At 37.5% G+C, this 24,752-nt stretch overlaps 5 protein-coding genes across 13 annotated transcripts; 4 read left to right on the forward strand and 1 right to left on the reverse strand.

Moving 5' to 3' along the window:
• The first annotated feature begins 537 nt into the window (after positions 1–537).
• LOC113730320 (probable methyltransferase PMT23) lies at positions 538–4,607 on the forward strand. The gene is made up of 8 exons (XM_027254943.2): positions 538–1,167; positions 1,522–1,671; positions 2,700–2,970; positions 3,044–3,154; positions 3,258–3,432; positions 3,525–3,779; positions 3,874–4,068; positions 4,258–4,607. Exons 1-8 carry the CDS (start codon positions 760–762, stop codon positions 4,457–4,459), a joined length of 1,767 nt encoding a protein of 588 aa, XP_027110744.1. The 5' UTR covers positions 538–759; the 3' UTR covers positions 4,460–4,607.
• Positions 4,608–7,558: 2,951 nt separating this feature from the next.
• LOC113725350 (probable inactive receptor-like protein kinase At3g56050) lies at positions 7,559–12,577 on the forward strand. Of its 3 annotated transcripts, none has more exons than XM_027248479.2 (9): positions 7,559–8,059; positions 8,205–8,343; positions 9,075–9,146; positions 9,290–9,433; positions 9,524–9,664; positions 9,820–10,304; positions 10,547–10,737; positions 10,821–10,953; positions 11,804–12,577. In XM_027248479.2, exons 1-9 carry the CDS (start codon positions 7,954–7,956, stop codon positions 12,367–12,369), a joined length of 1,977 nt encoding a protein of 658 aa, XP_027104280.2. In that variant the 5' UTR covers positions 7,559–7,953; the 3' UTR covers positions 12,370–12,577. The 3 variants fall into 3 exon arrangements, with proteins under 3 accessions (XP_027104280.2, XP_071929893.1, XP_071929894.1); XM_072073792.1 differs by having other exon boundaries at positions 7,560–8,059; positions 9,838–10,304; XM_072073793.1 differs by lacking the exon at positions 9,524–9,664 and having other exon boundaries at positions 7,560–8,059; positions 9,838–10,304.
• Positions 12,578–13,221: 644 nt separating this feature from the next.
• On the reverse strand, positions 13,222–17,623 carry LOC113730323 (uncharacterized). 7 transcript variants are annotated; one of them, XR_003458310.2, is made up of 7 exons: positions 17,364–17,623; positions 17,055–17,199; positions 16,297–16,454; positions 15,766–15,850; positions 14,426–15,677; positions 14,165–14,237; positions 13,222–14,062 (listed from the first exon to the last, which is right to left on the reverse strand). XR_003458310.2 is itself a non-coding variant. In XM_027254953.2 (6 exons), the coding sequence occupies exons 1-5, from the start codon at positions 17,459–17,461 to the stop codon at positions 14,433–14,435; spliced, it is 1,731 nt and encodes a 576-aa protein (XP_027110754.1). In that variant the 5' UTR covers positions 17,462–17,623; the 3' UTR covers positions 13,222–13,995; positions 14,426–14,432. The 7 variants fall into 7 exon arrangements, 4 of the variants coding, with proteins under 4 accessions (XP_027110754.1, XP_027110749.1, XP_027110751.1 ...); XR_003458311.2 differs by having other exon boundaries at positions 13,222–14,078; XR_011838809.1 differs by having other exon boundaries at positions 17,055–17,225; positions 17,364–17,611.
• Positions 13,479–14,012, forward strand: LOC113730324 (non-classical arabinogalactan protein 30-like). The gene has a single exon (XM_072073095.1). The coding sequence runs from the start codon at positions 13,479–13,481 to the stop codon at positions 14,010–14,012; it is 534 nt and encodes a 177-aa protein (XP_071929196.1).
• A 1,527-nt stretch (positions 17,624–19,150) lies between the features above and the next one.
• LOC113725353 (uncharacterized) lies at positions 19,151–23,548 on the forward strand. Its single transcript, XM_072073794.1, has 4 exons — positions 19,151–19,841; positions 21,108–21,593; positions 22,016–22,531; positions 23,078–23,548. The coding sequence occupies exons 1-4, from the start codon at positions 19,299–19,301 to the stop codon at positions 23,159–23,161; spliced, it is 1,629 nt and encodes a 542-aa protein (XP_071929895.1). The 5' UTR covers positions 19,151–19,298; the 3' UTR covers positions 23,162–23,548.
• Positions 23,549–24,752: the final 1,204 nt, after the last annotated feature.

The following is a 24,752-nucleotide window of genomic DNA, read 5'->3' on the forward strand; positions in this document are numbered from 1 at the left end:
TAAAATTTAAGGAAAACTCTTTGTAATTGTTAAAAACCTCGAGGGAGGTTTGTGAAATCATCCCTAATTTATTAGGCCATTGAATGCGCCCAAGAAGTGACTGTGTGAATGCACAAGCAGCAATTATTGAGTGACAGAAGAACAGAGGATTTTTCTCAACACTTATTAATACACTTAACTTATATATATACTTAATTTGCTATGTGAATATTATTTATATATATTTTAAATTAATTATACTTTTTTTTCAATAAAAACTAAGAGCTCATTGTTATTTTTTTTAGAAGAATATATTATAATAATTGATGTATGTACAATAAAGAGGTGATTAAGAAATATATTTTTAAAAAAGTAAAAAAAAAAATTTTTGGAAGAAAAATAGCAATCCTAACAAAGCAGGAAGGTTGGTTGAGCACTCGCCACTCGCTAAGCTAAATCGAAGAAACAAAAGATTTCTGACAGAAAATCAATAAACAGAAGAGGGGTCCCACTTCTGGTGGTACCCAGCCAAAATTAAAAAATTAACGACATTTCAAAACCATCCTTCACCAGTGCTTCAGTTACCGCGTCCCTAGTCCCGTTACTAGATTCCAGCTTAACTTTCCCTAATCATCATCGATTCATCTTAGCCTCCATCCCTCAATCGCCTACCCTGATCTGCTGCACCAGGCTCCAGCAACCCTTTTCCCCATAAGGCTCCAAAACCCCCCCAGAAAAGGGGGGAAAAGACAGAAAAAAGAGTCAAGAAAGAACAAAGGGATGTCCATATCAGCCTTACGGAGCCTCCTGAAGGAGAGAAAATATGCCTCCCTACTGTTCCTATTCGTCTTGTTAATCTTCGTAACGTTTCTCCTTATTTCTAACTCCCAATCCTTTGTGTATGATTACACCGGTATAAGCATAAGTGAACCTCAGTCTCCATCCCAGAATGGTGGTAATACTTTCATTGCTGCTAATATGGAATCTTCATTGCCCAGATGGCGGCTGTGTGAGGGTCCAGGGATGGTTGATTACATACCCTGTTTGGATAATTGGAAAGCCATCAAGACCTTCAGGAAATTGGAGCGTAAGGAGAGACACTGCCCCAAAGGACCGAGTCCCAGGTGTTTGCTTCCATTGCCTCCAGGGTACAAGACTCCGGTTCCGTGGCCTAAAAGCAGGGACATGGTGAGATTGATACTCCTACTCTTTGGTGGTAAGGGTTTTTGTTCTTTTTTAGTTCATTTTTTTTAAAATATCATTTGTACAATGTTGAAAAGTTCCATTTTGGATTCAATTTCTAATCTTGACCTTAGTTATGATATTGGGCGAGTTAAGTTGTTGCTCAGACTGGAACTCTCTAACGAGTGTTAACTTCATATTAGGATGGTTAACAGGTTTTTTTTTTCCATTAATATGATTTGTTTGGCTATTAGGGAATGTGCATTTTGTTTGAAGAATCAAGCTTGTATCTATGCACAAGATTTTATTGCCGAAGCTTGCTATTGTGTTACTTCCTAATGACTTTGATTTGGTTGACAGATATGGTATGACAATGTACCTCATCCTAAGCTTGTTGAATACAAGAAGGAGCAGCATTGGGTGGTCAAATCTGGTGAATATCTTGTTTTCCCTGGGGGTGGTACGCAATTCAAGGAAGGTGTGGCTCACTACGTCGAAGCTATAGAAAAGGTGCTGTCTTAACTCATCACCCGTACTCTTATTGCTTCATCAGATTAACGATCATATCTAAGTAGCTACACCATTGTGGATTGCATGCCCACGTATCTACATTTCCCGTAGTCATAAAATTTTCCGGAAGGAAACAGCTTCAGGATGATTTTGCTAGAGTGCTTATCAAGGGTAGGTTAGCAGTGGAGATTTAGATATTATAGGCTACTTATTTTGGAGAGACTAAGTGAATCCGGCTAGATCTTGAGATGTTTGGATGAGAGTCATGGTAGAGTGGCTGTCCAATCAATTATGTCATACACTGAATTTATTCCTGAGCACAATGAAAACACATAAAAGATTAGTTTGCAAACATAGTGGCAATAGCATTCTTGAGATGTTTGGATGAAAGTCATGGTAGAGTGGTCGTCCAATCAATTATGCCATACACTCAATTCATTCCCGAGGAAAACGAAAACACATAAAAGATTAGTTTGCAAACAAAGTGGCAATAGCATTACTGTTTTTCGCGAGCAAAGTTGTTCAACGAGCTTTTGAGGTGGTTAAATTGATTGCATTCAACTGTTAAAACATGTCTAGGTGTATCAGCTTCTATGTCTTGCTCAGATTCATTCATGTTTTTCCCTGGATTCCTGAGAAAGAAAGATTTTTCCTTTAGTAATTCTGGTTGTAAGAGTTTGCTCAAACAAAACTTGATCTAGAGGAAGCACCGTCTGAGTTGGGATCTTAGCTTCACAGGGCACTGACCTTCTCTTGCTTTGAAGATACCTTTACATTCTCTTGTTTCGAAGATACCTTCTTGATTTGCTTGGAGCTTTAGGAATTGATCAAACTACCAGCTTTTAGATGAACTTTTCCCTGGGTTTTCTTCCACAATGCTTAATTTGGCGGACAGTGCATCAAATTCTGGGTGTGAATGCGGATCTGGATTCCTCTTTTATGGTTTTCATGTGAATCTTTTAGTAATTGACTCTGATAGCATGTGGTAGGCTCTTGGTCATTGATTTCTCCTCTACTTTATGCTTCAGATCTTACCAGTAATCCAGTGGGGAAAGCACACGAGGGTTGTTTTAGATGTTGGCTGTGGTGTTGCTAGCTTTGGTGGTTATTTGCTGGATAAAGATGTTATCACCTTGTCATTTGCTCCAAAGGATGAACATGATGCTCAGATCCAGTTTGCACTTGAAAGAGGAATTCCTGCCACTCTTTCTGTAATAGGAACAAAAAAGCTGACATTTCCCAATGACTCATATGATGTGGTTCATTGTGCAAGATGCAGGGTTCGCTGGGATGCTGATGGTAATACATTATACTGCATTGAGTCTGTTGGGCTTTTTTTGTTTCGATATAAATTTAATGATAGCAAATGCAGGTGGGAAACCTTTGATCGAAATTAACCGGATTCTTAGGCCTGGAGGGTATTTTATATGGTCAGCCACACCTGTTTACCTGAAAGATGAAGAACATCAGAAAATCTGGCAAGGTTCCTAATTTAGATCGTTTTTATCATCTATTATCATTTCCCTTTGCAATGATTTTTGGTGCAACAAATAATATTGTGGATCTCGTGTTCATGTTTCTTGCAGCTATGGTTGCTTTGACTGAATCAATTTGCTGGAAGATAGTCAAAAAGACCTCCATTGATGGATTAGGGATTGGTCTAGTTATCTATCAAAAGCCTGTCACGTCTTCCTGCTATGAAGCACGTAAAAAAGACATTCCACGTCTGTGTGACCCAAATAGACAGCCAAATATTTCTTGGTATGACTGCTATGATAGTTTGATGTATTAATCACCTTGACTAATTTTGACATAATCTTCACCTGATCATTACATAATATTTCCATTTACAGGTACGAGCCTCTAGATGGCTGTCTTCCCCCAATTCCAGCAGTAAGTGAAGATGGCATCTATAACTGGCCTGCACCCTGGCCTGAAAGACTGAATACCAAACCTTCAAGCTTATCTAAAGAATCAGACTCCCTAAAGAATTTCATGGAGGACTCAAATCACTGGTCAGCACTTGTCTCAGACATTTACCTGGAAGGCCTCACCGTGAATTGGTCAAGCATTAGAAATGTCATGGATATGAATGCAGGATACGGAGGGTAAAGAATGTCTACTTTTCGAGGAATTGAAGTTCATGTCCTCATCATATTTCCTGATTCATTATTCTCATTTGTCTCCGAATGTCGGTAACAGGTTTGCTGCAGCACTCATTGATCTACCTCTGTGGGTCATGAATGTGGTTCCCATCCATGAGCCAGATACTTTACCAGTTATCTTTGACAGAGGGCTAATCGGAACATACCATGATTGGTGTGAATCACTCAGCACCTATCCTCGGACTTATGATCTGTTGCATTCGAGTTTCCTCTTAAAAAACCTAACTCAAAGGTCACAAGTTTTACCCTTTTACAGGACTAATAGTCGATTCAACTGACTCCGGGATTACATTTTTTTTTTTCAATGGTTTCATGATTTATTTTTAAAACATTATTGTGACTGCGTTTCAAGAATCTTCTATTCGCCACTTATGGTTTCCTTTTAAAATGTTTTCTTTCTTTCATGTTCTCTCCTTTTCAGGTGTAACATATTAGATGTAGTTATGGAGATGGATCGGATACTGAGACCAGGAGGAACTCTTCTAGTTCAAGATACCATGGAAATGATGAACGAGCTAACTTCAGCTCTCAATTCGCTTCACTGGTCTTCATCTTTGTATCAGGATCAGTTCCTTGTTGGAAAGAAAGGATTTTGGCGTCCACATTCAGATGCCACAGCATGAAGATTTCTATTTGATGGCCTTGTTTTCTCTCTGGCAATCATTCTTTTGGCTTTCTCCTCTTTTCCTTTTAAGATAAAAGCATGGCAAATATACTTGTATTTTGTTTGTTTAATAAAAGTCAAGCTTCGCATGGGTGTATTTTTCCTCAGATATGGACAGCAGCAAAACTATTAAAATGTTAGAATATTATTGTCTGAATAAGCAAGCCTGCTGCACGTGGCTTTACATTCATGGCCAGTCAACAAAGATAATCTAAATTGAGCTAACCCCCTTATCTAAACTTAAAGTCAATAATAATAATAATAAATGGTTTCACTTTCCATTGTTTGATTTGTCCTTCATACCTTTAAAAGATTGTGTGTATGGCGAATTTAACGAGCCTTTGATTATAAATCTTTTTTTTTTGTTAATAAAATATTTAATAAACAAATGAATCTTTGATGGGTCAACAAAAATTGAAGCGCTTGGTGAGAGAAATGGAGTGAATAGTACAAAGAGGGGGAGTGCAAGTGAAAAATTTCAATTCGAAAATTTTCACTTAAACAACTGAAAAAAAAAGTGGCACTCAAAAGAGTTTGGATGTTTAGATATGACCAACTATAACGTTTTTATAAGCTGGGTTTTTTCACGCACAGAATTGACGATATCTTATAGAAGGTTAAATTAGACTTTCATACCAAGAATATCCAGTATTTAGGGAAATTTTAATTACTTTGTTTAAACCATAATGCTCACATTCCTGCTCACCCGTCCGTACGTTTCAAAGGATTTTCAATTTTTAGAAACAAATAGGAAAAGAAAATTTGCAAATCCTTTGGCCAGCAATCTAGAGAAATTCTAATGAGGCTGTCTGTACTAATGGATATCTTCCATGTCATCCATGATAAAGAAAAGAAAAGTCCTTGTCATTTTCATGACGAAATAAATGACCTTGTCCCAGCTGTGGCCTTCGGCAGCCGGCACCGCAAGCAAGCCAGTCGCTCCATCGGGTGGGGTGGGGTGTGAAACTTATGCTGATGCTGATGTCATTGCTATCCTCCCGAGAAGGTGGTTGGCCTCTCTTACTCGGTTTGATTATTAAATTAAATGAAAGGTTCTAATTTCAGGGAAAATTCGATGATGAGTCCAAAGGAGAAAATTGATCAAATTGACGAGGGGCTCTATTTTCGAGAGGATCTTCTAATTCCACGCAATTATCAAAATTTAATACTCCCTTCCTTTTTTTTATAACTGACGTTTAAGAAATTTGCTCTAGTGTACTTTTATCTGTCGTTTTATTATTCCCATACAGTATTAATTATTTTTTCACAATTTCGGAAATCGATCCATCACGTTTCACCTCAACACCGACAGAAAATTACACTAGTACTGAAAACCAACCTTTTTCTATAATATTTGAACTCACAGAAACATCTCTGCCAACCTTTTTTAATCCAGAAAGTTTTGTTTTACCATATCGCCTTCATACATGGTTATACCCCTCCCCACCCCCCCCCCCCCCCGCCCCAAAAAAAAAGCATAATCACGAGAAAAAAGCCGTCAAATTTTGTTTAAACGAAAAAGTCCAGAATGTACACTGCTGCGTAGAACTTGAGTATAATATAAAAAGCCAAAAAATATATATAAGATAAAAATATTACTAGAAGCCAATCCATGCTAAGTTGCTGACTCAGTTAACTCAGCCAATGCCTAACTCGTAACTACTACTGGCCCACCACCGCCAATGCCTAAATTTCCAAGTAAGCTCCCGGCCCCGACTGGCCAAACCCGTTAATTATATTATACTATGGTATTAATTATGCAATAAGCAAAACACTTACAAAGATAATTTCGAGGTTGGCCGCACCGCCCACTTGTTTGATTGTGGTGTGGCTTTGCTTGATGCCGCCGGCATCAATAAATTATTTAATTACAGTCGTCGATCAACAGTTGAGCACACCGGCTTGGCTTTTATTTTGCATCTCAACCTCCACCTTCACTTTTTATTGAATAAACCACACCGGGATTTCGTCAGCATGCTACCCAATGCGCAATTAACCCCAATACTTGATGATGGTTAGTGCTGTTAATGGAGCCGACTCTAGTCGAGTATTTGATTCTTGAAGCCAACTCATGCCTCTATCAAGCCAGGCTCGAACTAAGTGGACGCGTCTTGAAGGGTGCTTGAGATCGGCTCAAACAATTTTTGTTGTTAATTTTGATAATATTCATACAAGTGTCACGACTCGATCACACAAAAACTTTATAAAATGATATATATACCTTTTTTTTTTTTATTGAATTCAAAAGAACTGCTCGAATAACAAGCAATTCAAGCAGGCTCGTCTCATTAATTAATCTAATATATTTCTAACTCGAACTCGACTCGTTTTTTAATATTAACGAGTCCAGTTTGAGAATTATCAAACCGAACCCATTCAAGCTTTCGATAGGTAAATTCTCCGATATTAGTATTGGAGTGCTGCAAGTTAACCTTTCACACAAGTTGGCCCATTCCGGACATTAAAACTTTATGTGGCGTGGAGGTGGTCTCCTTTTTTGCCCTTGTAATGCTATAGAACTTTTCTTAAATTAAAAAAAAAAAAAAACACACACACACACACACACGCAGGGAGCGCGTTGAACACAAGTTGAGAACATGCAACTTTTGATTAAAGGCAACTTTATGTGATCTGGCATTCTAAGCGTTACTCTGACTTTTGACTAGCGTAGTTAAAAAATAGGTTTGGATTTGCAAAACCCAAACTAACTAATGTGGGCTCAAGTTTGAACCATGATAACAAATATTCAAAGCATTTGTTGGTATTAATGTAATTATTTCAACTTTGTACAACTAACAAAATGGGGGAATTCTTATAAGTTCAAATTTTCTGTTGGATATATAACAAGAGTTATTGATAGAATTTAAATCCTTAAATGGTGTGATGAGATATGTATGACTAGATTAAAATCATGGATTCAATTTAAATCCTTAGATTGAGTTTTTAAAATTGGGCCTTCCCATGGAAAAAAACTCCCCGTTCAACACTCAAAAAAAAAAAAATAAATAATAATAATAATATATTTTTGGCTTAAAGACTCGTATTCTCTCTTCTATTCGTTCCTTTTTTGCACTGCTTTGGAGAACTTATCAATATTTTTCCACTTGTTTTTTTATTGAATGTCACAAGGGTTCAGCTTCTCGGTTTTTGTCTGCTGTATACGCGTCTTCTTCGAATATACCAGTACTACTTTGTATTGCCCCGTTTACTGGTCTAATTCAGTTGGCATCAACGCGAAATATACACTTTTGAATCCCCAATCTTTTATTAATTTTTTACTCATTCTTCTCTCTGATCATATTCTTCTTGTTCGAGTTGTGGGCCTGGTCAACTGGGTTTACGAGTGCACGATTGGGACTCTTAACTTCTTTTCTGGTTCAACTTGGTCTGTGATTGATCTCTTTTTTTGGTGACAAAAAAAATTTGTGGGTTCTGCCATAGTATTGATGAAAAATGGTTGAGTTTTGGAAGTGCCGTAAGCATCATGCTCTCGTGCTGATGCTGGTAATGTTTTTGCTGTGTCAAAATTTTAGCTTTTGTTGGTCTCTCAATGATGAAGGTACAATCGGAGCTTTTTCTCTTCTTATTCAAGCTTTCAGTAGAAATACTTTGTTGGGTTTTTCTTCAAAGTTCTGCCCTTACTTCTCGGGATATTTTTATTGAGAGCAAGTTTTTTCCCCTTTTGTGGTATTTATGTGCTGCAGGTTTGGCTTTGCTGAGATTTAGAGAAAGAGTGGTTAGTGATCCTTTTGGGGCTTTGACTAATTGGAACGATGATGTCGGAGTGGTGAATCCATGTTCTTGGCATGGAATTGAATGCTCTGATGGAAATGTTGTGTCACTGTAAGTAATCCAGCCGCCATGAACATCTATCCCTGACTTTGGTATATTTTTGTTTCTTGTTATTTGAGATGAATTTCGCTTTTTCTGATTTTGATACGTTCTTTCCCAGTTATCCTGAAAACAATTAGCTTTTTCCTTAAAAAAAAAAAAAAAATTAGTTTGCCCTTACCTGTATAGGATTCTAATTGGTTCTGTACTATTTGTTGATTGGAAGACTGTATATAACAAGAAAGGTCAAGGATGGTGTCGCCTGGGCAGAGTTATTGGAAGAGTTATGTGCGTTACTGGAAGTAAATTCATTTGCTGTTTTGTCAAATTATTCTCGATTCAGAGAATGGCCAAAATCTTGTGAGAAACCTATCAATTTTTAAGTTCTGGAGGAAGTGAGGTGTTCTATAGTGTTTTCTCTAGAACTCCTTTTTTAGCCTGAACTTATATAAGCGCTGTGGATACGGGGTCTTAATTTGTATTGCCAATGGACATCGTTGAGAATTGACTCTCCTGTTGCTTGGAGAAGAGTAGCTGATAGCGCTACTTTGAGTTTATGGATGTAATAGTAATTTGTTCCATGTATTTCACTGGTCTTTTGTGCTCTTGGTAAAATGCCTGTGAAATTTGAGTTGAAGGACAAAATAAGGCAACTTCAAAATATCATTCTGTAGTTATTAGACTTCAAGTTTTGATTTGTTAATTATTTTGATATTTTCTCAAGTTCTGTTTACAATTTTCAGGAACTTGAAAGATCTTTGTCTTGAAGGTACTATAGCTCCTGATCTCGGGAACCTAATTCACATAAAGTCTATGTAAGGATACAAAGAACTTGTCTGGATAATATTTTATTTTCATTTACAATCACCAAACCAAATAAATTACTTCGCCGTATATTTTTTTTCAAGGTCTTTGTTTCTTTTACTTTTTAGAGAACTAAAGGGCTTCACTTTTGCAGAATTTTACGCAATAACTCCTTTTTCGGTATCATACCTGGAGATATTGCAAAGCTGAAAGAACTGGAAGTTTTGGATTTGGGATATAATAATTTCAGTGGACCACTTCCATCTGATCTTGGCAACAATCTGTCTCTAGCAATCCTGTAAGTTAGTTATTAGTATTCCCATTTGTTCATTGTCTCCCTGCTCATTTCTGTAACATAATCCCCCCCTCCCCCCAAAAAAAAACGCAGTTTGCTGGACAACAACGAACTTGTCGGCTGCTTATCTCCTGAAATTTATGAGCTTAGAACACTGTCTGAAGTTCAAGTTGATGAAAACCAGCTAAATAATGCTAGGAAGACCTCATCTTGGAAAGGAGAAGTGTTGTCCCAGTATGTTCATGCAATTTTTTGAACTGACTTTTTATGTTTCTAATTTTGTTTATTACTAGTAAGTTGTAGATCTGTAACATCTCTTAGTTAGTTCTGCTATGGAAAGCATTTTTTTCCCTATCCTGATTTTCAGGTAGTTTCTGACTGTAGTAAAGCTACTTTTGTTTTTGTAGGAACATTCCTGAGTTTAAAGATGTAACCCAGCGGAAATTGCTTAATACATTTCCTGGCCGGCCTGAAAATTTACGAGTATTTGCCCAGCCACCCCCCAAAGATTTACCATCAGAGATACCAGGATCGCCCTCTCCATCACCATCACCATCACCATCACCATCACCATCACCATCATTTTCTTCCCCATCTCCTGCACCAACATTTTCCTCTGCAGGCCCTTCCCCTTCCCCTGTGGCTTCTGCTTCTCAGCCTTCAGTTCCTACCTTAGCGAAGAGCCCCATTGCCCCAGTCAAAAAATCCCGATCAAGTCACCATCATGTCTTGATATTGTCTTCAACTATAGGAGGTTCTCTGCTGCTTTTGCTTTTGGTCACTGGCATATTTATCTGTCGAAGCAGTAAGGTTGCAGTTGTCAAGCCTTGGGCAACAGGATTGAGTGGACAGCTGCAGAAAGCATTCGTAACTGGTATAGTTTTCTTCACTGACAGGATGTTGAAAGTGGTTATTGTTAAAAAATTTTTGACTGTAGAATTGGAGTTATGTAGAATTTCGACTGCAAAAGACTCGGATCAATGGGAACTAAACTTATTTTTGTATAGAAGTCAACCTTGTTTTTATTGCTTAGGGCATTCTGAATTATCAACTCATGAAACAATGACAAGTTTTCAAAGTTGAACTGAGAAATCACTGTCTTACATCATATCGTAGGTGTGCCAAAGCTCAAGAGATCAGAGCTTGAAACTGCTTGTGAAGATTTCAGCAATGTGATAGGATCGTCATCAGCTGGTACTTTGTACAAGGGTACCTTGTCCAGTGGGGTTGAAATTGCTGTAATATCCATTTCGGTGATATCTGCCAAGGATTGGTCAAAAAATATGGAAGTGCAGTTCAGGAAGAAGGTATCATCTGAATTAATTGTCTAACCTATATCTGACATTGAAATGTTTTTGCTAGTTCCTTAATCTTCCTACTTTTTATCCAGATTGAGACATTATCAAAAGTGAATCACAAAAATTTTGTCAATCTCCTTGGATACTGTGAGGAAGAAGAGCCTTTCACGAGGATGATGGTATTTGAGTACGCTCCTAATGGCACACTCTTTGAGCATCTACACAGTGAGTGTCTCTTGGACTTAATGCCCATTTATACGACAAAAGTAGGACAAATGTATTATTTAGTAGCTTCTTGGTGGCAATTGAAAAGATGTCTCTTTTGATTTAACTGTAGGATTGTTATGCATCACAGATTGTTTACCTATAACTATGTACTAAAATTCGGATTCATACATTTTCTTTAAGCTAGTTTGAGTACACAGTCACCCTTTTTTCTTTTTACATAGAAGAGAATAAATTCATGAATATATCAGATCTATTTCAAAAGAGGCTAGAGAATATTCCAATGACTTCACCCTAAGGACAAGATTTGTTAATTACTTCATACATATTAGTTTCTGCTGTATTGACAGCTAATAAGGACGAAGTTTCTGCTGTATCTGTTGTCTTAATGTCACCGTCTTCCTATTTATAATTTAACAGAAAAACCTAGTTTGCATTTCTGACTTATTAGTTGTATGATTGTTCCTTGTATTCCACTTCAATGTTGCAAAATTTTGTATTGAATGTACATACATATTTTTTGGTAAATACAGTATTATAATGCCATCTATGTAGACACAGAAATCTTTCCGTGGACTTTTCTGCTTCAAACTATGAGGGATTGAGCATGCTACAGTTTGACAAAGATAGCCTGCAAACTGGAGAATTATGTTTTAATAGTGAGGAAAGATATTTTCTTAAAGTAGCTTTGCTCTTGGGTTCCTCTTGCCTCTGATACATATCGTGAATTGGAGACTTTTCTTTTTTGTCATCTGCTTCATATTTTCTGGCACCAAAATTTCCCCTGGCTTTGCTGTCTGCTAAAAGCCATTATAATGCTTCAGTGTCTTATGTTTTGTGCCATATGCAGTAAAAGAAGCTGAACACCTGGATTGGACAATGAGAATGAGAATTGTGATGGGCATGGCATACTGCCTTCAGCACATGCACCAATTGACGCCACCAGTATACCACAAGAACCTAAATTCGTCGGCAGTATATGTGACTGAAGATTATGCAGCCAAAATATCAGATTTTGGCTTTTGGAATGAAGTGGCTGCAGCTGAGATGGAGTCAAATCCAGAGAGCAACATCTACAGCTTTGGTGTTTTACTCTTTGAGATTGTAACAGGGCGGCTTCCTTATTCAGTGGACAGAAGCACTCATGGAGATTGGGCATCTGACTATCTGGGAGGAGAACAACCCCTCAGGAATATGGTAGATCCCACTTTAAGTTCTTTTCAAGAAGAGCAGCTTGAAAGAATTTGCACAATTATGAAATCATGTGTTAATCCTGACCCCAGACGAAGACCAGAAATGAGAGAAGTAGCAGCAATATTACGTGAGGTAACAGGGATTGGGCCTGATGCAGCAATTCCAAAATTGTCACCGCTTTGGTGGGCAGAACTTGAGATTCTTTCTACGGAGGCTAATTAGTTCTTGAAATCATATTCTTCTATGAACCATTGTCTCCGATCAGGACCTTGCTGCAGGTAGATGCTGCTTGTAACTAATGTAGGGATATGGTAGTTGTATATAAGTGAAATGCTAGAGGCCATTTTTTTGTTTTTTTGTCAACAATTGTAGGGATATGGTAGTTGTAACCATTGTTTTTTTGTCAAAATGGAAGGCCAGTGTTCAATCATGTCTGCTGCCTATCTTTTGACTTGTATTTGTCATTCGTATCTTGTCCGCTGCTGTGGGTTTTTTTTTTTTTTAATAGGGGTGGTAAATCAGAATGGTAAAAGGAAGAGAGATCATTCAGTCTTCTTACTAACCATCGATAAGTTGAAACATATTGACATTTGATCCTTTGGTTGTGGGGTTTATCAAAAGATTAAACGAGACTTGAAGAAAAATTTAACGATTCCATCCGTCAGTCTCCCCTTTCCCACCACCCAAAGAAGAGAGAGAAAGACAATGCACCCGCACACAAACACAAACACAAACACAAAATAAGTGGTTTCGCCTTCCACATTAAATAACTCAGAAAAATCGGATTGTTTGTGATGCTACTAAAATCTGATTAAATTATGAACACTTCTATTGAAGTGCAATCAGAAATCTAACAAAACTTCTTTGCCAAACGAATTCATTGTCATTCCAAGTTTGCCTTCGGCCAACAGGACGACAAGAATAAGAACATCGAGATGATTTGGGAGCACGCCAGTCCCAATTCATCGCTCATATTCTTCTTTGAGGGTCATGCCAGGAAATCAGATGAACAGCTGTTATTAGACCAATTCTGATTGATAAATTATGCAAGCCAATAACAATCAAGATTGACAATGAGGGGGTAATAGGACTTTCAAATGGTGTTCCGAATCCAAATATGGGCATCACGTTTGCACTTTGCATTAATCAAGAAGCCTCTGTCAAACTACCATAATTGTACGTGACATTAGTAGTTCCCACGTTAGTCGCAAAAGCTCAATGCACAAAAGACAAGCCCGACCAGCACCTATATATAGCAGACCAAATCCATATCTTCCACAACCACAAGAAGAACATTCATAGTTTCTTGGAATTGAAAGTTCTCCAAGAAGATGGCTAGCACCCAACTCAATGTTTTCACCTCAATGCTTTTGCTCTCGTTGGCCTTTGCGTTGGCAAGTGCCAATGAACAGGTCCCAGCAAAGCCTGTGGAGAAACATGTTGATGTTGGGATTGAAGGTGTTGTCTACTGCCAGAGCTGTGAGCACTATGGAACATGGTCTCTATCAGGAGCCAAACCCATTTCCAACTCTACAATCGGCGTTATCTGCAAAGACTACAAAAAAAGAGTAAGCTTCTACAAGGCATTCCAAACAGATGCAAATGGTTACTTCTATGCAGAGCTTAAAGGCTTCAAGATGGGCCACTCCTTGTTAGACCATCCCCTGCACTCCTGTAGTGTGAAGCTGGTCTCGTCCCCCCAAGAAAACTGCAATTCTCTCACCAATGTTAATTATGGACTCAATGGTGCTCCTCTACGTTATGAAGACAAAAGATTAATTGGAAGTCGCTATGAAGCTGTGGTTTATGCTGCAGGGCCCCTGGCTTTCCGTCCAGCTCACTGCATTCCTAAAAACCCAGCCTAATTATTCAATTGCTCATCCCTAAAAATAAGCCTGAACCTTTCTTCCATTTTCTGCAAGAGTTATTAACTGATGTTAAATGCATAAGCTACTTCTTTTTTCCAATTTACATTGAATATACTGAATATGTCAAGACCAATGTGGTGATAGCTCACATGTTTATCTGAGCTTGCAATATTACTGAAAAAGTTCAGTATCTTTGCTTGTTTTTCAGTAATCGATTCTCCCCTGTATAATGTTTTATGCCATCAACAAATGAAAAGTCTTTGAACATAAAAAATTGCCAAAAGAGTTCATCATTCATTTGATATTATAGCAGAGCATATTATGAATGGCATCCTGTCTGTGATTAATTAATACAATTTAAAAACAAATAATTCATCAAAATGCTGGCAGGCAGCAAAAATAGCACCTACCAGGAACTCAGAAATCAAGTGGCATCCCAAACATCTTGTTGATTTCAGCAATTGCCTCCCTAGTGCAAACAGTTTGCTCAGACAAATCATTTTCATTATTGGTTGATAACTTCGGGATGGTTTTCCCGAGTTCATTGTCTAAATCACCGTCAGGAAGTATCAAAAACCCACTAGAATTGCTCCTGCTATAATTTGTCTCGTCCTTCTTCTTTGGTCTTCTTTTCCTTACAAATTCTATTGGCTTCCCAAACATGTTGTTTATATCATCCATAGCTTCCTTCAAATTAATGGTAGGTTCCACCAGTCCATGATGACAAACATTTTCCACTGCTGGCTCATCTGAGATGGTGGATCCTACAAATCTGTAGACAGTTTCCTCTCTAACTGGTACTTCCTGTGGCTTTGCAGCATCTAGAATCTTGCAACTACCATCCAAGGAAATGTCCAATGGAAGCGGAAACACAAAACCGTTGAGATGCTCCTTGGAAACTTTAGCACCTCTAGCTGAATTCTGGTCCTTATTGCGGTCCGCTATATCCATTCCAGTGACCATCTCCGTCACATTTTCATTTTCCTCGTCATCTATGAATATCTGCAATTGCTCCTGCAAAGGTGGATGAGTTCTTGAACTATCAGTTTGTAGAGAGGAATCCCCTCTTAAATTTTGACACGATTGTACATCTGATGTTTCTATAATTCCATCAACGAAGATCTCAAGTTTACTGTTCAAGCTCGTATCTGTTTTGGACTGGTTTCTACGTGATCTCCTGCCAATTTGGGATGGTTCTAGAGGCTCTTGAAACATATTATTAATAGCATTCATTGCCTCCTTTGTGTTTATTGTGGGTTCCACTAGACCATGATGTCGTGCATCTTCTACATCAGACTGCTCAACAATGGCAGTATCTACAAATTTAACCACAACTGTATCATCAGTATAGTGTTTTAGATTATCGCTGGACTTTGCTTTAGTTCCTTCAGGATAACTTCTGCTAATAATATCACCCATGACTCCCCTCTTAAGAGTTGAATCACTGGAAACTTGTGCATCACTGAGATCTGAAGCTGCTAGGGCATCATCAGCATCCTTTGCCTGCATCTCATGTTGAGAGCTTTGTGACAGCATCTTCACATCATCAACAAGCCAGGTTCCAATTGGTTTCAAGCACTCACTCTCCTTTCTTCCTCTGTCGTAGTCCTTCAGACAAATTCCAGAAGAAAGTGGCACATTAGAAGTTATCCTTCCCTGGCACTGCAGGATAACTTCACAGCATTAGGCTAAGGCAGACAACTATAAAAATGCAACAGACTGAAACAAGGAAAAATTATAGATTGAAGACCCGATTTTTCTTATTCTTGTGTCTTTCCATGCGATGAAGAAATTGCTCATATGATCTCTGCAACTCATCAACAGGTTCTGCAAGGCTGTTGAATCAGAAGTTATTAGATCTAAAACACAATTTTTCAGCCTGCACAATGTCCTTATTTTGTTAGAAAAGATAATACTTCAGCAGAATCACAACAATGTGAAGTTTTATCCACAAATTCAGGAGATAAGAATTCATCAGTATACCCTGATGCCAGTTACTTGAATGTGAACTTAATCCATACAAAATACTGGCAAGGGACATGATTGACTGCCAGAAGGGCATGAAGCTACATTTTTGCTCTCACTGTTGGAATCTACTTTGAAACGTCTAGATGCCTTATTTTGTATGAAGCGAAAAAGGAAAATTTAGTATACATCTCATGAAAAGCATCAAAATATAAAATCCTACTGAATCACCAAAGGAATGCAGCTCAACTGATGATACAACAGAATCATGACCTCACTATCAGAGCAATTCCAATGAAAGATCTAAAGAGCTTACTTCTGCACTCCTAAATGATACATCTTCTCAGCTGCCTCAAACTTTTTCATCTTCTCAAAGTAGAGTGCATAAGCCTGGTAAAACAGTGACTTTTTCATCCCAATGCGATTTTCCTCCATTGTTCTCAAAACACTTTTTGGATTGTCAACGAAGTCCATCTACATAAAACACGTGAAAAATGCCCAATTTAGCTATACACTAACGTTAATCAGATAATCAACATAACTATATCAGTAAAGGAATCTCTTTAAATTTGAATAAAAATCTGATAGACACAATATATTGAAGCCAATTCTTTTATAGATAGCTTCTCGAGGTGAAGCAGTTTTTCCCATTTACAATACCACCAATGACAGCTCAAACATTGCCAAAATTTCAAGAGGTGTCGAAAATAATGTACTTCTTTGATGCAAAATGGAATCCCTTCTCATAACATTTGGATAGGTATCTTGAACCTTCAATACACTACTTGAAATTTGAACATAGTCCAGCGGTAAATCATCTTTTGTTCCTTGACTTAAACACTACTACTATATTGAAGTGGACATCGTAATACTTCAAGTTACCCTGATTAAACGAATCAAAGAGCAGAACTAATCAAACATAATAGTCTAAGCATTCATATATATATATATACATAAATCAACAGCCACAAGAAGAATCAAAAAGGAAAAAGGAGGAAGGGCAGCCCAGAATAAGAATCATAAAAGGAAAATTAGAAAATAGAAACTCAATAGCAATGATTCTGAGAAAGTTACCAATTGCAACCAAACACGAAGGTACCGCAAATCATTAGTGTAACGGCGGTCGGACTGAAAAGTCTGGGCGCATTTCTGCAGAAATCGGGGCAGTTTCTCTTTCAGAAGCTGAGGTGGTACCAACTCCTTCATTTTACGTATTCCTCTGTTGAAGGGGGGGAAAAACCCGTACTATAACATAGCAGATTGAATTACTGAACAGACCTACAAACCCCCCCCCCCTCTCTGAAAAAAGGGAAAAAAAAAAAGAAGATAGAGACAAAGACCCAGATATGTGTAAGCATATGTGATTATCACTTTTGTGCTTACCGGAGCCAAGGGAGAAGAGGGTCTCTGCCAGTGTAATTCTTTATCTCTGAAATCAATGAACTGAAGAGGTCGTTGTATTCATTATTGCTGCTAGACATTTTTTTCTTCTTTCAAATTACCTTTCCTAATTTTCTTGGTTGGGGCTTCACAGGGGAGGAAGTGTTTGAATTTGATTGAGGCGGTACTTGGACTTCGGAGCTTCAGAGGTTTGGGGAATATCCGGCTTTATCCGGTGTGTATGAGGGTTAGCTTGAAATGAAAAATGGTCTTTGTGCTTTTGAGTGTAATTTAAAAGAACTCAAGGGTGGTTTGTTCAATTTCTGAGAATTTTAGATTTACCTGAAATTTTTTTGTAATTTAAAGTACTAGCTTCTTTTTTTTTTTTTTAAGCGTGATTTCGGTGTTTTTGTTTATTATATATTATGCGAACGCCAATTAAGTCTTTTTTTTTTTTTTTTGAAATATCCTTTTGATTTCCAATGAAGAATATGTGAAGATTAAACTAGCGTGCCTGTACAACTTGTAGTACTAGTTTAGCCAAGGACTCTCTTTTGTTTTTGTTTTTTTTTTTTTCCATTTCTCCTTTTTATGCATAATTGGTATTTACCTTCAAAATTTACAGGTATTATTGCAAATATAAAACCTACTTAGATTTTAGAAAAATGATACAGTTCCTTTTAAACACGGTATCATTTATTCTAATCCAATTATATTTTACACATCATTTAGTGATTTAAATTCTTGAAGTAATCTAAAAGTTGATAATCTTATTCTATATGAAATAGTAAATTTAAATCTCATAAGTACAATGAATGGATTGTAGAACCTCTTTAAATTTTAACAAGAAAAGTTTGTGCAAGTTGACCAAATGACAAAAAAGAATTTGAAAGAAAGTACAAATGATTCGCAATTGCTTATACCAAACAAAAAAGAGCGAATATTGACTAACTTTTTATTATAATATGAATATTTTTACTTCAACCTTTTTATTTGGTTATTTGGTCATACATACCTCAAACTTTTATGAGTATTGTTACTTCGAATTTTCATTATCTTACAAAAAATTTACACCATTTTACGGCACCGTATTTTCTCTTTCTATTGTGTACAATGAATGGATTGTAGAACCTCTTTAAATTTTAATAAGAAAAGTGTGTGCAAGTTGATAAACCAAATGACAAAAAAGAATTTGAAAGAAAGTACAAATGATTCGCAAATTGCTTATACCAAACAAAAAAGAGCGAATATTGACTAACTTTTCATTATAATACGAATATTTTTACTTCAACCTTTTTATTCGGTTATTTGGTTATACATATCTCAAACTTTTGTGAATATTGTTACTTTGAATTTTCATTATCTTACAAAAAATTTACACCATTTTATGGCACCGTATTCTCTCTTTCTATTAAAGTGTGAAAGAATGTTTTAAAGTTTCACCAATAATTCAACTTATTGTCAATTGGAAAATTTTTAAACGTTTAAAAAGTGTGAATATTTTAAATTTAGAAATTGGACATACAAAAAGGACAAAAAGAAAATTCTACTCAAATCATTTGAAGAATTTGACGAGCGATTTGAAATCTATTCAAAAATTCTAGTAGTTTGGATTATTTAAGATGTATTTGAATTTGTAATTCACCATATTTTAAATACTAAAATAATTAGTAATTTACAAATTTAAATAGTTCCTAATTAATTTAAACAACATTTTAGAGGGGCTCCCTCCTTCCAAAAGGAAAAAAAGGGAAAAGAAAAAAGCAAGATAGAAGAAGGAGAAAGAGGGCACAACAACTCCAGTGAAGGTTTTGTTCGAATCAAAGTGTTAACACTCAAATCTGTCATTTTAAACTATCTTAAAGCCCTCTTTGCCACCGTCGTTTGCTTCCGCCACCGCCCTGAAACACACACAGTCACACGCTACAAAGTATTTCAATGGCAGCATCATTTGAAGACAACTCAACGGGTCAACCCAAAGACGATGCCCTCAAATCCACAGCTCCTGCCCGCACCGAATCTGACGAAGACAACGACAACGACGACGACGACAGCCAGGAAGAGGACGACGATGAGGAAGAAGAAGAAGAGGACGACGATGAAGATGAACAACCACCTCTTACTCGGCAGGCCCGAATGCAGTCGGACCGGGCCAAAATGGAGGCCCTCTTTCGGCGCTTATCAACTGAGCGAGTCCCAGTACGAGTCCACGATGTATTGATCAAAGGAAACGCGAAGACTAAAGATTCTCTAATCGAAGCCGAAGTGGAAGCTCTGAAAACTGCTACCACGGTTCAGGAGTTGCTTCAGGCCGCTGGTATTGCGAATGCGAGGCTTCAACGCCTTGAGATTTTTGATTCGGTTAATATAACACTAGATTCGGGGCCGCCGGAGCTTCCTGGGACGGCTAATGTGGTTGTCGAGGTTGTCGAGGCCAAGAACCCTCTTAGTGGCGATTTTGGGATTTTCTCCAAGCCCGAGGTTGGCATTTTACTCTCTCTTTTTTGTTGGATGTTAATAATATTGCTGAATTTTGATTTTGATTCATTTATTCATTTTTGTCTAATTATTTGGCTGAACTCTGCTGTAATATTGCAGCTTATATGGGTTTTGGGATTGGAATAAGGGTTTTCAAAATGTGTTGTTGAGATGCATAGAAAAAAATTGAATTCGTTATGGGTGTAGTTAAACGTTATGGAGCTGTGGCAGTACTTTTTGTAAATGTAATTTGGCATGGTATTTCAGGAGGAGAAAAGGTTTGTTGTTCCATTTCTTAAACTTCAGACGACGCGGGGATATGAGCAGGATTATTATTCTGTGATGTAGGAATTAGTACGAGCTCAAATATAGTACTTACTGCTTGATTGTTCAGAATTGAAATCATACCATCTTGGAAAACCTTTTTGACTATCCAGGCTTTCCATTAATAATAAGAGCTTGTGGCTAGTTGTGTTGCAAAATCACAGAAACTGAAGTATTTGGCTAGCAGAGTGAAATGGGTAGTGATCCACTTTTGTGGACTGAGAATGTAATAATGAGAGGATGTGCTTTGTTCTACTTCTGTGTTATCGTATGGGAAAATTATCGAGTATGTTTTAATCCTATTTCACTCTGTTCTTATTGCTATTTATCCTTGATTTCGCAATAAGTGTCATTCTCCGCTTCTGTTGTTTTTTTTTTTTTGTATTGGAAGAAATTCTTCTTCAATAAGCTAGTAAGTAGTAGTCTTCAATTAGTCAGCTTGTTATTACTACAAGAGCTAACTTCTGTGGATAAAGCACATGTCAGTTAATACTATAAACAACCTAAGTGTAAGATATAACCAACTGCATTTGCATGAATTAGATTACCTGTCTTATTCTGTTGGAGTTTGAATTGGAATCTAAAATTTGTTAAAATCCATCACTCACTTCTTTACATTAAAAGAGCTCATGTTGTAGTTGCATTGTTGATTATTCTGTTGTTTAACTCATGATGGGTGTCCTGTGGGCAGAGTGGTTGTGTTTGACTAATCATGCTGACCTTTTTGGAAGTTGAGTAAGCAGATTGGGTAATAATCTTTTGCTTTCTTTTTATGTACATCTTTATGAACCTTCTACTAACCTTAGAGGTGGTATAAGATTGGTAAAACCTTCAATTGCATCTTCCATGCAGCTAAAATGCCCTTCAACTTGGACATTTAATTTGTGCAAATGAGTTAGCATTCACTCTGGATCTGGTTTCTGATATTATAGAACGGGTTTGCAGGCTAGGTCTTGGTCGCTTGAAGGATCTGTGAAGCTGAAAAATTTGTTTGGTTATGGGGATCTATGGGATGGTTCTTTGGCTTATGGCTGGGACCAGACCTCAGAGATTAGTGCTGGTCTGTCTTTACCCAGATTCAAAGGATTAATGACTCCTCTGATGGCTCGAATATCTCTGCTTTCCCAAGATTGGTCGAAGTTTTCTTCTTATAAGGAGAGAGCATTAGGTTTCTCCCTTGGCCTGTTGTCATCCAGGAATCATGATCTGTCATACAATCTCTCTTGGCGTACCTTGAGTGACCCATCACAAATATCTTCCAGGACTGTAAGGAGGCAACTTGGACACGGTTTACTGTCCACTTTGAAGTATACTTTCAAGGTTGACAGAAGAAATTCGCCTCTCAGACCAACACAAGGATACGCCTTTGTTTCTACCTCTCAACTTGGGGGGCTTGTACCAGATTATCGGAGCTTACGTTTTCTCCGCCAGGTTTAGTACTATTCTCATGTCCATTTTTGTTATTTATCTATTCATCATATGTTCCCTCTGCCAGGTTTAGTGTTATGTTTCTTTATTTCTTTTTAAATGAAGGCGTTTCATGGTCTTTCAGTTATTCTCATCTTGGTTCATTGTCTTAAATTTGATGCGGATTTTTCCCCCCCTGGCTTTTAGTGCTGAGATATAACTCGACCACTTTCTACTCTTGATTGGACAAAACTCTTTTCCATGTTGAGAGCAGCTAGGTCAATTTTCATATTTAATCTCCCACTTGCATTCATGCGCATTTCATTTCCAGAGCGAATGGTGCTTGCAGATGTTCCCCTACTTTTATCATATTGATGATTCGTTGTCATTATGCATGACATAAGTTGATTTTAATTCCTTTTGTGATTCATTTGTGCTGTATGCAGGAGTTTGATCTTCGATATGCTTTTCCTTTGGGACTTTTAAATGCTGCACTGAACTTTGGTATCTCTAGTGGTGTTGTTTTTCCATGGGGAAATGGCTTCTTGAATAGGCCTTCATATTTACCCGAGAGATTCTTCTTGGGTGGTAATTCTTCTCCTGTCTGCACCTTGGGTGGCCCTACGTCAATACTAGGTTTTAAGTCCAGGGGACTGGGTCCAGCTGAGCCTAGAAGGCAAGTTGGAGAAAACTCTACTACTGAAAGTGCTGATGCTTCTTCAGAAATGGATTTTCTTGGGGGAGATTTTGCTGTTACTGGTTTTGCGGACCTTTCTTTTGATATTCCCTTGAAGGTGTTTAGAGATGCAGGTATTCATGGACATGCATTTGCTTGCACAGGAAGCCTGACAAGTTTGACTGAGAATTCATACCGAGAGTTTTCTTTAACGAAATTCAAAGAGTCATTCAGACACTCAGCAGGATTTGGAATCATTGTGCCTACTAAACTATTTCGTATGGAGGTTGGTACTTCTGCTTTTAGATCTTGAATTGATCTCCCTTTTTTTCTAATTTGCTTTGTTTTGGTTTCATGCTTTCTTACGTTCTGATAGGTTTCAATTGGGCTAGGTGGTGTTGTAACTTGGTTTCTGTTTCTCTGTTAAGTTTCTTTCTGGGTGCTTGGGTGATGGTGTGGACATAAAGATATTAGGAACAAACATGTGCCACATCTGAATTGGGCAGGGATTCCAATCTGACATTGTACCTGAATTTCAAAAGAAAAGAATTTTGACTTATAAAAGCAGCCTGGAAGGCAGAATTCTTATGTTCAATTTAGAATCTTCAGCCTTGGAGTGTGACAGAATGCCTTGAAGATGGAATTGATTTTAGGTGCAGTTTATTAACATTGTAGGATTCTGAAATTCTTGTGAGGCAATTTTTTGTGCTTTTAAGAGTTTTGTGGGGATTGAAGGGAGTGGAAGGGGAATGGAAGGGAGGGAGAAAAGAGATGCCCTGTCTTTTTTTTTTTGGCAATTATGATTTTCTCTAAATCCTTGATTAATTTTCAGGTTAACTACTGCTACATACTGAAAAAGCATGAGCATGACCGAGGGAAGACTGGTGTGCAATTCAGCTTCTCTTCACCATTATAATTTCTGGTTTAAGTTTCTATTGTCTTTTGACTTCTTTGTTGGGTTAGCACCTTCGGCCTTTCCTGAAGGTAAGTATGAGAACTGTTGTCTTCGTCTGCTCTTAGCATATCAAATTAGATGGCTTAAATGGCTCTAGTTTCAACATTGAGATGGTTTTTAATGCACCATAGCGGGGGAATAAGAGTAACAGATGTAAAGATACAGGTAGAGTTCCCATTCAGTGAAGAATTAAGAAAACACTTGAATGCTTTCAATCTGCATCTGATTTTTTTTACACAGGAACTGCGTCTATGTACTTTTTCAACACTTTTTCCTCTTGAGTATTGCTCTCCACTGTTCCTGTGTACTTGTATCATTTTATTTGATGAGCCTGCTATTCTTGAAGTCTCCGATATTGTCTTTAGACACCTTAGTTTTTCGTTCATGAATTAGATTGTCTATTACAAACACTAACAATAGGAGTCGGGAGATGTTGGAAAATCATTCAACATCATTTGGCTTAATTTGCGTTGGGAAGAAGTTTAAGGCCGCAGATCGGCATAAAATCTTGCATACGACACGTTGTTGTGCCACAATAATTAGAGCTGTAAACGAACCGAATCGAACCGAGTATCTCATGTTTGAGCTCTGTTCGTTAAGCAGTTCGAACAACGTTCGTGTTCGTTCGTTAATTTTCGAACTCCAAACTTGTGTTCGTGTTCGATTCGTTAAGTAAAATTCGTGTTCGAATTCGAGTTCGTGTTCAACTAGTTTAACATAAACGAGCTGTTCGCGAACATGTTCGAAATGCTCGAATCCAAATTATTTTATGCTTTAAATATGCCATGCAAATTATTAATTATTCTTAAAAATAATTAAAGCACTAAGTGACTAAATTCTATTATTCATTAACTATATAACTAACATTAACATAAAAATAACAAATAAAACAAAGAAATTTGCCCTCCAAATATAAAAGTCCAGCCATAAAATTAAACCTAAAATTTGTCAAATGATAATTATGTCTGTGTTCACGAACGTTCGTTAAAACTCGCGAACATACTCGTGTTCGCGAACGTTCGTTTAGCATGCTTGCGAACATTCGTTAAAACTCGCGAACATGTTCGTGTTCGCTCGATTATTAATCGAACAAAAAAATTCGTTCGAACTCGGTTCGTTTAAAATTTCGAACGAGCCTTTCACGAAAACGAACGAGCCGAAACGAACCGAGCTAACGAACAGCTCGGTTCGGTTTAACAGCTCTAGCAATAATTGGGGAACGTTTTTGCTCAACAATGAGATGATTTATCCATTTGGTAGCGAGCTGATTGTTATTGAGACTGAGACTCAAGCTGAATATCGTTTTCTTGATTAAAGATCTACGTAGCCTAAGTGTGCCTGGATAACGAATTTAGACGTTTTCGGCCTGGAGCAGTATTGTGTTTTACCGACTCAGAGGAGGAGAGGAGGTCTCGCATCATCTTAGTTGATGATAAAATGGCCTTGGTGATCTTTCGGCTTGACAAAATTTTCAACATAAAGTTTGTCAAGCCAGATGCTGATTGCTGAATGTCTGAAAATGACTAAACGTACTTTGTAAAGCGACTTTTTA

Source organism: Coffea arabica, chromosome 2c (genome assembly GCF_036785885.1).
Source record: "Coffea arabica cultivar ET-39 chromosome 2c, Coffea Arabica ET-39 HiFi, whole genome shotgun sequence".
Taxonomy (NCBI): Eukaryota; Viridiplantae; Streptophyta; class Magnoliopsida; order Gentianales; family Rubiaceae; genus Coffea; species Coffea arabica.

Coding starts and splice junctions, on each gene's coding strand:
- LOC113730320 (XM_027254943.2), top strand. CDS start 760: ATGTCCATATCAGCCTTACGGAGCCTCCTGAAGGAGAGAAAATATGCC. Junction 1,168..1,521: donor GGCCTAAAAGCAGGGACATG/GTGAGATTGATA, acceptor TTTGGTTGACAG/ATATGGTATGACAATGTACC. Junction 2,971..3,043: donor GGTTCGCTGGGATGCTGATG/GTAATACATTAT, acceptor TAGCAAATGCAG/GTGGGAAACCTTTGATCGAA.
- LOC113725350 (XM_027248479.2), top strand. CDS start 7,954: ATGGTTGAGTTTTGGAAGTGCCGTAAGCATCATGCTCTCGTGCTGATG. Junction 8,060..8,204: donor TTGGTCTCTCAATGATGAAG/GTACAATCGGAG, acceptor TATGTGCTGCAG/GTTTGGCTTTGCTGAGATTT. Junction 10,738..10,820: donor AAGTGCAGTTCAGGAAGAAG/GTATCATCTGAA, acceptor CTTTTTATCCAG/ATTGAGACATTATCAAAAGT.
- LOC113730324 (XM_072073095.1), top strand. CDS start 13,479: ATGGCTAGCACCCAACTCAATGTTTTCACCTCAATGCTTTTGCTCTCG.
- LOC113730323 (XM_027254953.2), bottom strand. CDS start 17,461: ATGTCTAGCAGCAATAATGAATACAACGACCTCTTCAGTTCATTGATT. Junction 17,200..17,363: donor CCTCTTCTCCCTTGGCTCCG/GTAAGCACAAAA, acceptor CCCCTTCAACAG/AGGAATACGTAAAATGAAGG. Junction 15,851..16,296: donor TATCATTTAGGAGTGCAGAA/GTAAGCTCTTTA, acceptor CTGATTCAACAG/CCTTGCAGAACCTGTTGATG.
- LOC113725353 (XM_072073794.1), top strand. CDS start 19,299: ATGGCAGCATCATTTGAAGACAACTCAACGGGTCAACCCAAAGACGAT. Junction 21,594..22,015: donor GCTTACGTTTTCTCCGCCAG/GTTTAGTACTAT, acceptor TGCTGTATGCAG/GAGTTTGATCTTCGATATGC. Junction 22,532..23,077: donor CTAAACTATTTCGTATGGAG/GTTGGTACTTCT, acceptor ATTAATTTTCAG/GTTAACTACTGCTACATACT.